We start from the raw sequence: 11,152 nt of genomic DNA, 5'->3' as shown, positions 1-11,152 counted from the left end.
GTTCAACAAGTCTCAGCAGAAAACAAGCAGAAAGTGAAGGTCTGATGAGTCCAGTGCAGAAAAGAGGAGACGGCAATGCTGTTTGACCAGATGGATAAAATGTCTTATTTCTTAGGTTTCATTTGGAAGAAGTGGACCAAGAAGATTTGAGAGATGAACTAAATTGTTGGGAGAATTTCTGGGAGAGGTGTTGACTTATGAATTGGGATGGATCAGTTATAGGTTAGTTCACACTGCACGCCGCATGCAGTTCCCAGAATTCATGTCAAATAAAAAAGCAATGAAATTTTGTGGATAGAGTGGGGCACTGACTTATAGGGCAGGAGATACTTCTGAGGCAGATTCCCAGACAGGTACGTGAAATGAGAAAGAAATATTACTTTTGTCCAAATTGTACCAAGGGAGTGGCTTCAGATGGCTGATGCCAGAGATTGATGATTTTCATTCTAAAAAAATTAGTACAATTGGAGGCTCCTCTGGAGGAACACAAAGTCCTGAATTAGATGACAGGAATTGAACTGATTTTCTATGGATCGAAGCGGTCCCTGATCTAAGGCTTAGCAGCACCTGTTATTCCCAAACCCAAATAGCAGTCACATTATTTACTCTTCTGAAAAAGCGGTACTGTCTATTTCAGTTAGTATGTGGGAGGACAAACTACATGGGAACTGCGTGAATTTGATTAAACCACTAGTATTTTTGTACTATCATTATTATAGCCATAGGTTGTAGTCATAATATCCTAAACAGAAACTAGGCACAATCTGACCAATCTCTTTTCTAAATTGCTCTTTGTATGTCAAGTAAAACCTCCATTATTGTAAATAGACATGTACCCTGAACTATAAGATCACACTTTTGGAGACGCGTAAGCAAACTTTCTTTCCTAATGTCCCAATGTTACTCAGACTTTTGCATAATATGAAAGAATGTGCTTACCTAAAAATCTGTATAATGTAACCATATCTAACTGAAAATGATGAATAAGTCCATGTATATTAAAAAGGTGGCACAACAAGGTTACCAGGCTGTTTCCTGAAAGAACAAAAAGGGCATATCAGTTACTTGCATTTATTATACCATGAAGTAGGTAGAATTCAGGCTCTGTAACTCTAAAAATCTTCCCAGTAGTTTTTGATTACCTAAACAAGTAGTGGCGAAAGTTTATTGGGACAAGACAAATTCCCAGCTAGCATGGCAGCTAAAGACATTTCCAGAACATCTGGAGGGCTGATAGGAAGAGCATCCTTCTACCCACTTTCTAGCAGTACTGAGTCAACTTCAGATATGAAATAAGGGTATTTTTTTATATTTGCCACAGGGACAGATGAATATAGATAGTCTTCAACTTACAACCACAATTGGGACCAAATTTCTGTTGTTAAGCAAGGTGGTTGTTAACTGAGTTGCTTCCAATTTTACAACCTTTTTTTTTTTTGCTATGTTGTTAAGAGAATCACTGCAGTTATTAAATGAATATGGGTTGCCATTGACTTTACTTGTTGGAAGCTGGTTGGAAGGTCGCAAATGGAGATTATATGACCACAGGACACTGCAACCATCATAAATACATGTTGGTTGCTAAGAACCTATATTTTGATCATGTGACCATGGGGATAATACGATGGTTGTAAGAGTCGGTATCAACTCTGAAGTTGGCCTGACCGAAGTCATTTTGTCCGCTTCAGTGTTGCCTCCTGGAACTGAGAGTCAGGGAGGGGGGATTTGAGATAGAGAGATTTTTTTAGCCAAAACAAAATACTTTCTCTTTGGAATCAAGGACATTCTTACACGGAGGTGAGAGGTGGAAGGAGGTGGAATGATGCCACCTGTTTGTCAGACAGCACAGTGATTGGACCATGTGGCTGATTGTTTTGAGAAAGTGGAAAATCTTTTACTTTTAATATGGTGAAAACCATGGGAGTTTTCAGAGTCGGTTTTCACCCGATATGTGCCACTAGGATATTTCCAATAAAAGTAATCTTTGAGGAATTCAATTGCCTCGGACTTTTGCTTGCAATGGATTTATTACTTGGAACCCTGACAGTGAGGACCAGTCATAAATCACTTTTTTTCAGTGCCATTATAACATTAAACAGTTTACCAAATGAATAAATCAAGGATAACCTACATATTTTTGCGATTGGAAGAACATGTCCAGGAGTTTTCAGGGATATCCAAAAATCCTATTTTTTTCACACTGATTCTTTGCTGAAGACTGCCTATACTTCATGGACATTCCAGGTATTAACAGAGGATTCTGGGTATGTACTGTGTAGGTGGGTTGGTACCGGTTCAAACCAGTAGCGGCAGTGGTGGGAGACTCCGTCCACCGCCCAGACGTCTCTGCACATGCCCATGAGCGAACCGGTAGCGGTGGGATTTGAAACTCACTACTGCTCTGTACTAAGATGAATTTTTTGGTCTCAAGGAACCACAGACTGACAAAGCTCATTCAGCCACTGCTCATTGTACCAGAAAGATGAGCTACAGTCAGCAGGCTGCCTTTTATGCAATATATCTGTTATTATCACATTCCGTCTGAAGGGGAAAGACAGTAGGCTTCATATTGAATGAAAGCCAGAATTCACACCAAAGGCTGAGCTGCAAAAATAATCTTGTACCATTATGGTCAGAGCAATGCATTTTGAAAGTTTTTTTTTTTAAAAAACTCATCCAGGATACTTTGAGCAAAAATAAGAGATAAGCATCACCCTGAATTTTATAGGACTTTTTTTTTTGGGGCAGGGATATGTACCACTTATGAAAGTGGGTGGGGGAGTGGGGGGGGGGGAATTCTGGCCCCAGTCTTTCTCCTGACATTATAGCCTAAAGGCTGATTCTAATCGGCTAATTTTAAAGTTGTATCTAAAGTCACACAAATTATTAAGAAAGCCGTTGTTGGATTTTGTTTGTTTTGCTTTAAAAATAACGAACACTATCAATAGGAGCAAGATAAAATGATTGATCTGGGTGATAAAGAGAGAGGATTGAGGCCTAGCATATACTGAACCAGGAAATTAGAAGAATAAAAGTGTCAATGGCAACAAGAAACGACATGCACGTGCTGTGAACTTGCACAAATCTCAACAGACTTTTGATATCAAACAGACAATTCAGGTATCTCTTTTTTCCCCTTTATCTCTTTTTTGTCCACAGTTACAGAGTTGGTATCTTTTGTACCAACAAGAGCCAAGATGTTCTGCAAAGAGTAAATTCCAGGATATAGGATAGTACCATCACAGCTGTAAAAAGCCATTTTTGCAGTGTTCTATCCTGTTTGTTTAGGCTATTTCTCTTCATGTTGCACAAGAAGAAAAGTTTTAACAAGACAAGCTTTAAGGTTGAAGGAACAACCTTGAGTGCAATCAGTTAAAACATGGAACATTACTGTTGGACACAGAGTTAACAAAATAGCATTTTGTGCTGATTCTTTGTACCTTACCATTTGTCAAGCGGTCAAACAGGAAAATGTCAAAATCCCACATTCCCACTTTGGATAACATATGCTGGAAATAGAAAGATAAAATGCAAAATAATTTGTACGTGCCAATTAAAATGTAAAGTGCTTTCTATTAAAATGAGCAGAATCCTTAAAAAGGGATGCAACAATTGCACAAAGAAAACCTCATCTAGAATTAGAACTGCCCTGGAAATCAAATCAAGTGTTATACTTGCAATATACCGGTCGGTGATTTATCCCAATTTAAGTATTTAAATATGGCAGTTGCACAGCATGAAGTTACATAGGAGTTACTCCCCCCACCCACTATTCTGAGTAGGTAGAGGAATGTAATCATGTTATGACAACATGTAAGAACTGAAGGAATTTCCCCCCTTTTTATATCTTCAGATTATTTGACAAGGTCTTGCCATTAAGAGTGCCAACTTTTCTGAAAGCTTTACACATTTTATTTAGGGAGGTTCTGGCAGGGATGAAATACTACTGGTTCGGGCTGGTCTGCTGAACCGGTAGTAAAAAAATGTAAAAAAAAAGTTCCGACGATCTGCTGAGCGACGTGTGATCATCGGAATTTTTTTTTTTTTTACTTTTTAAGCATTTTTTTACTACCAAGAGAAACTACCGGTAGTTTCCAGAGAAACTACCGGTTTCTCTGGAACTGGTAGTTAAAAATGCTTTAAAAAGTAAAAAAAAAAAGTTCTTATGATCATATGTCGCTAGCTGATCATCGAACTTTTACTTTTTAAAGCATTTTATACTACCTATTCGCCCAAACCTGAAGTAAAAATGCTTTAAAAGGTAAAAAAGAGGTTCTGATCACAGCTGTGTCATGATGATGGGAACCTCTTTTTAAAAAGCATTTTTAAACTACGGTTTGGGCGAATAGGTAGTAAAAATGCTTTAAAAGGTAAAAAAAAAGGTTCCCAAGATCGCGAGGCACAGCTGTGATCGTCAGAACCTTTTTAAAGCATTTTTTTAACTACCTAATCGCCGGAACCAGTAGTAAAATGCTTTAAAAGGTTAAAAGGTTCCCAAGATTGCGTGCCACAGCTGATTCCCCCTTGCTGTTCTACTTATCTTCCCAAACCTCCTTTTGGCGGTATTGCATGCACACATAGTGTGCGTTTGGTGTGAACTGTGCATGTATGCAGTAGTGCGCGCTTGGTGCGAGTGCACATGCGCAACCAGCAAAACCGGTAGCAAACTGGTTCAGATTTCACCACTGGGTTCTGGGGTATAAAACAAAGACTTCAAGATCGCATGGGATTGATAGGTTTTGAGATGCCTCACCCTATTTAAGAATGAATAATGTAAATTGATCTCCTATGACCTCTTGAGATTTATTTATTATTTATTTATTTATTATTTAAACTTATATACCGCCCTATCTCCCAAAGGACTCAGGGCGGTTTACAGGCATATAAAAAACATCAATATACAAATTAAAATAATCATTAAAAGACTTATTCTAATGCCAATAGTTAATAATACCACCCTCTAAATTTAAAAAGTCTAAGCCAGTCCTGCGCAGATGAATAAATGAGTCTTAAGCTCATTGTAAGATTGTAACCATAGTAACGGCGTGCTGGTTGCGGAATGCCATGTGACTAAAGGGATGTGGCAACAGTTACAAGTGTGATGTAATTCACTTTTTTTCAGTGCCATTATAATTTCAAACAGTTGCTAAGTATTGCTTGTAAATTGCAGACTATCTATACTTGGTTTGCCATTTTGATTTATAAATCATGGTTTATACTTGAGTTCTGTTACGTAATCAAAATATATGCAACTATCAGTAACCCATACCACTCCAAACTCTGCGTGTTTTAAAATAACTCTTTAAAGAGACAGATCCAAAGCTTGATCTTAAGGAGACATATATCAGCAACAATAAATTATTTGCATGCTGCACTGTATGAATCCTGACATTGTGTCTCATCAACTAATTCCTGAACCTAGCTGGGATCTACAGATAAATCCATCTAGTATTAACTGTTCTGATGGGACTAATACAAATCAATTCTGAAATGTTATGTTACATCATACAGGTGGACCATTTATGACCACAATCGAACCCACAATTTTTGTCGCTAAGCGAGGCAGTTGCTAAGTGAATTTCTCCCCATAGCATAACCTTTTCCAGCATGGTGCTCCGAGACTCCAGGCATGGGTATCACTCTTGTCCTATAGCTCTATAGACTGGTTTCTGCCACAACTGTTAAGTGAATCACTGCAGTTGTTAGAGTAAATCATGTGGTTATTAAGCTAATCTGGTGATCATATGACCCTGCAACGGAGCAACTGTCAAAAATACATGCCAGTTGCCACACACTTCAATTTTAAACACATGACCGTGGGGATACACTGCAATGGTCATAAGTGTAAAAACCACTCATAAGTCACATTTTCACTGCCATTGTAACTTCGTATGGTCCCTAAATGAATGGTTGTAAGTCGAGGACTACCTGTAATGTATCTAAACCAGTTAAAATAGATAAAGCGGCTTGGTTGAAAGGTTTTAATTCATCCTAGGACAGTTTAACTTGGATATGATGCTGCTACAGATGAAAGCTACGATTCCACACTTTTATATTTGAGAGTTCAACTAGAAAGACCTCTGAATTGACACGCAAGACTGTACTCTACAGTATTAATATTCTTTCTGTCAACTTCTTTAAGCTAGCGTACCTTAGAATCAATCTTTCCTTATATGGCAGAGATTAAATTAATAATATAGTTTAGGCCTGATTCAGATAATCAAATCCTAACTGTGACATCTTGGCATATCTCCGTGTTTGCAAACGTCTTTCAAGCTGCTTTTCATTCAAACATACCAGGAAGCTTCTCATTATTCCTAATTTGGTCAAATGATTAAGACACCAGGATAGAAACTGGGGGCTCTGAGTTCTAGGCATGAAAGCTAGGTGTATGACTTTGGGCCAAGGGTGAAATCTAAAAATTTTCCCTACCATGGGCATGGCTTGGTGGGTGTGGCAGGGAAGGATACTGCAAAATCTCCATTCCTACCCCACTCCAGAGGATGAATACTGCAAAATCCCCATTCCTTCCCCTCTCCTAGGGGAAGGATATTGCAAAATCTCCATTCCCACCCCACTCTGGGGCCAGCCAGAAGGTGGTATTTGCTGGTTCTCTGAACTACTCAAAATTTCTGCTGCCAGTTCTCCACAACCTGTCAGAACCTGCAGGATTTCACCCCTGCTTTGGGCCATTTAGTTTCTCTCCGCCCAGCCCACCTCGCAGGGTTTTTGTTGTGTGGAAAATAGGGGGAAGGGATATTAGGTATGTTTGCTGCATTGAATTATTCATGAAAATAATCAAGACAGGATAACAATCAATCAATCAAATTATGGTTAAACTAGGAATGAGACTCCAAATACAGCGTGATTATAAGAACTGAACTTGATAGAATAGATTGCTTTTTACCCTTGCTTGACCAAGGTAGTCTTCATCCAATAAGTACAGTGAGGCTTGTGGTATGATTCCACGCAATAGCCTGGATGCATGGAAGTATCTCTGAAAACTTAGTAGTCTCTTAACCTTTTTCTTCGTTCCAATTTCTCCAGAGTAAATGGTATCTATGGGGGAAAAATGAGGACAGAAGATCTTCAGTAAAGTAATAAACATCAACTTCACAAAAGCAAAATCTTGGTTTTTCTGAGTAATGTAATTATGATCTTATTTTTCCTAGTCACAAGAAATAAGATACTACCATCACATTCTATTTAAAAATGTGGTAAGTTGTTGAAACTAGGAAGAATCAAAATATCACTTGTTTATTGTTTTCTATTGCCTAAGGAGGCTAAGGCCTAGTAGACATCAGCTATTTTTCCTTTAAAAACATAAACAAATTCATGTCTATTTGAACAGCCTGTTATCTGGGCATAATCAATTTTGAGTAAAGGTACAACAATAACCATAATCATACTAATAATCTTAATAGACATATGAATATTAAACATAATATAATAATATAATTAGTGTGTCCATCTTGCAATATTTTCAATACAATTTTTATTACCTCTTTAAATTCTTTTTAAATTCTAACATCTGTTTCTGTTAGTTAACCATTGGTAAAATATATCTCATGTTAAAAAGTATTTTGTTTCTTCTTTTTCTTTTATCTTAAGTGCCAATCTATCATCTCTGCACATTCTAATATTTTTTTATTACATTTTCATCTGTGGGGACCTCATCATTTTTCCATTGTGGTGCAAACATTTTTGTAGCAAAAAAATAGAAAAATATTAATGCCTCATCCTATGATGCGCAAGCTCAGGGATTAAATTCACAGAGTTGTTAACATATAATAAATAGGGGTGCTGATTTATTTAAAATTATTTAGAATGTATATAGGGTGAAAAAAATGGTCCAGAGTTGAAAAATCACAACTGTAAATCTTCACATGTCAAAGAAAAAAGAAACAAAAAGACATCATTTTGAAATTCTTAGCAAACTCAGAAGATGAGTCAAACTGTAGAAGACACCAGGATATGACTTTGCCTAGAGTCCAAAATGTCTATAACCAGCCCTGGCCTAAACAGATACATGGGCAAAGAGAATTATTTAAATGTATTAGAGCTATCTGATCTGGGTTCAGAGGTGGGTTTCAGCAGGTTCTGACCAGTCCTGGAGAGCCGGTAGCAGAAATTTTGAGTAATTCAGAGAACAAGTAGTAATAATTCTGACTGGCCCCGCCCCCATCTATTCTCTGCCTTCTAAGTCCCACCTGATTGGGAGGAAATTTTGCAGTAACCTTCCCCTGGAGTGGGGTGGGAATGGAGATTTTACAGCCACGCCCACCAAGCCATGCCAGGCCCACACACAGAACCGGTAGTAAAAAATTTTGAAACCCACCACTGTCTGGGTTGCCTGCTGGATGGCACAAAGGTTTCCTACATACATCCCTTTATTTTCATCTGCTGGTCATCCTGATTTTTGTACCTATTAGTCTTTATATGCATCCTCATATTTCAGTTAAGAAATAAAACAAAACATGATTGTAATACACAATATTTTGTGCCTGCATTTAACATCAAGGAAATTTTAAATTAATTTGTATTCTACCGTCTCTTTGTCCTTACTGGCAAATTCACAGTGTTTTCCTTCTACATTGTAAATCCAAAAGAGAAAAATCAACTTTATTTATCCTATTAACATATCTCTGCACAGCTTCCTTAAAACGACTGTTATATTCAAAGAGCAAAACTTGATCATTTTTTTTTCCAATTCATCTCAATACAGTAACATAGAGTACCTAACACAGAGATTTCAAACTAAATCTTATTGTGTCCCTTTTTAATATTTTCGACACTCTTTATAGCACTTATGTAAGGCGTATCCACGTTAAAGGTACAGCATTTCCCATATTACATACAAATTGTCGCTTGAGAGCAAATGACAAAATTTTGCTTTATTTCAAAGAGAATATTAAAGTGCATAATCAATCTGACTTGGTTATTCAATATCCAAATGCAGAGCTATTGACGTGATTATGCTTACATACAAAACATTGTCTAATTTTATTTTAGAACTAAGGCTTAAAATATTTTATAAGGTGCCCTGGGATATATTTGTTTTGAAATCTGATTTAATAATATCTTAAATTAAATAAAGAAAAACAAATATCTCCTTCAGTATTAAAACTGAACATTTTAGTCTTTCCAAAATAAAACTTACCTGGTTAATGCAAATGGAATTTTAAGGCTAAAGCCTTGGATTTCTCCAATGCTCTACTGGCTGAAGTTAATTTTTGCTTATTGAAAGTAAATATTTACTTATTTAAAAACATTTTTGTCCTGCACTCAGCTGCTGGCAGAATACCTTATATGTAGTCAAAAAAACAGCCTTAGCCTTCAGGCTTCCAATTTATAAAAGCACGTTGCATGCACATGTGTTCTTAAACACCGATAGTGACAGATAAGGGGAGGGAGAAAAAGCACCAATTCCAAGTGTTTTCTATGGGGTAAAAGTATCTTAGTACATTTCAACTTGAGTATATAACTTAAGCAAAGAAATACTTAAATTTACTGTTCACCTATTTTAGCAAACGCAATTCTTTACATTATTTTGATGAATAATAATCTCTCAAAAACAAGTGTCATTATTTTCTTTCATTATTTGATTTGGTATCAAAATACTACAATCAAGTCGATGAACACTCTCCCTCCTCGTCTTCCTAGATGTCCTAAATGCAAGGAAGATAATTTCACAGTGAAGTTGTTCAACAAGGGAATTACTACTTCTCATCTATTTGTTAACTAACAAGCATTTATTTTTGTCTCCAATGTTCAGTCCAGCTCCAAAACGCCACTGAAAATGAGGCAACTAATAAAATTGTTGATCTGTATTTTAAAAACTGCTATTGATTTATTTATAATCATTGATAATAGAGCAGCATGGTGGGTTTGTGGTGAAGACGGTTGCTTGGATGGTTCAGAGTTCAATCTTAGATAGTGGCAGATGGTTTTTTCCTACAGCGCAAAGAAAAAATATCTGCTGCAAACTCCACTTGGCATCAGAAAGGACATCCAGCCAGTAAATGCTCAGCTCCTTCCAATTGCCCCGACTCTACTCCAAATTAAGGGAATACAAGATAATAATAATCATTTTTAATTGATTTATTTATAAAAATCTCTGTTCTGATCCCATCCTAAAAGTCTAGGGTTCTATAATGCCAATTGACCCCTGAAGAGGAATTAATATCACATTATTCATTGAAGATTCAATAGGAAAAAGGCAGAAATTAACACGATTGTATTGAAGTCTGCTTGAAAGTGAGCCATTGACTGAGGGCAGTCTTGTCAACGTGCAGCAATGCCCTGAGATACCTAATTGCATGTTAACAGCACGATATGCCTTATAGAATGCTGGAAACTTAGGTTTCATTTCATTACTGTGCTCCATAAATTGGTGAACTCCAACTGCATGGCATCCTAGCCAGCCCAGGCAATGATAAGAGATATTGGGGATTAAGGGGTCCTTGGTGCTTTCTGAGCTCGCTAGTTTTCTTGCAGACGTTTCATTACCCTAACCAAGTAACATCATCAGTGCTAGTAAGGAATGCTGTTTGCTGTCAGTTTACATTCTAATGTCTTGCCTGTCTATCTGTGTGGGTGATGGCGGTCTTAGGGATTCTTTGGTTGGGTTGTTTACTAATGGCTCTGTTGGCCAACCAAAGAATCCCTAAGACTGCCCCCACCCACCCAGACAGACTGGCAAAACACCAGAATATAAACCGACAGCAAACAGCTCTCCTTACTATCCGTAGCACTGATGATGTTACCTAGTTAGGGTAATGAAACGTTTGCAAGACAACAAGGAAGCTCAGAGAGCACCAAGGGCCCCTTTTTTCAACCCTGAGCTACAAATATTCTCCTTTATTGATATTCGGGGTGGGATGGGCCAGTCCTTGCAACTCCCAGTCCCTTCCCCCACTCCCATTTGAAGGCTAATGAGATATCCTTAATAAACTATATTATATACATTGAATTATAAACACAATAACTAAACACATAAGGAATTTTATAAGATAAGCTGTTTTACCTAGATACATTTGAAGTCATTTTTAAAAGGGTTAATACTTTATGGCTGATTGTGAAGTCAAAGAAAGGAAATGCCCTTCTTTCCCTGTTCCTGTTCCTCCTTAAGGCAAATGAACCTGTAATAATA

General features: G+C 37.3%; 1 protein-coding gene across 1 annotated transcript; it reads right to left on the bottom strand.

The window, feature by feature from the left end:
* Positions 1-939: 939 nt before the first annotated feature.
* LOC131187322 (cAMP-specific 3',5'-cyclic phosphodiesterase 7B-like) lies at positions 940-7,430 on the bottom strand (the record flags this gene model as incomplete). Its single annotated transcript, XM_058161579.1, has 3 exons — positions 6,908-7,430; positions 3,446-3,509; positions 940-1,035 (listed from the first exon to the last, which is right to left on the bottom strand). Coding segments are annotated over exons 1-3 (361 nt in total), but the record flags the coding sequence as incomplete, so codon positions are not given.
* Positions 7,431-11,152: the final 3,722 nt, after the last annotated feature.

This window comes from Ahaetulla prasina, unplaced genomic scaffold, assembly GCF_028640845.1.
Source record: "Ahaetulla prasina isolate Xishuangbanna unplaced genomic scaffold, ASM2864084v1 Contig293, whole genome shotgun sequence".
Classification (NCBI taxonomy): Eukaryota; Metazoa; Chordata; class Lepidosauria; order Squamata; family Colubridae; genus Ahaetulla; species Ahaetulla prasina.
The sequence above is the reverse complement of the archived record's forward strand: the minus strand, read 5'-3'. Positions and strand labels throughout refer to the sequence as shown.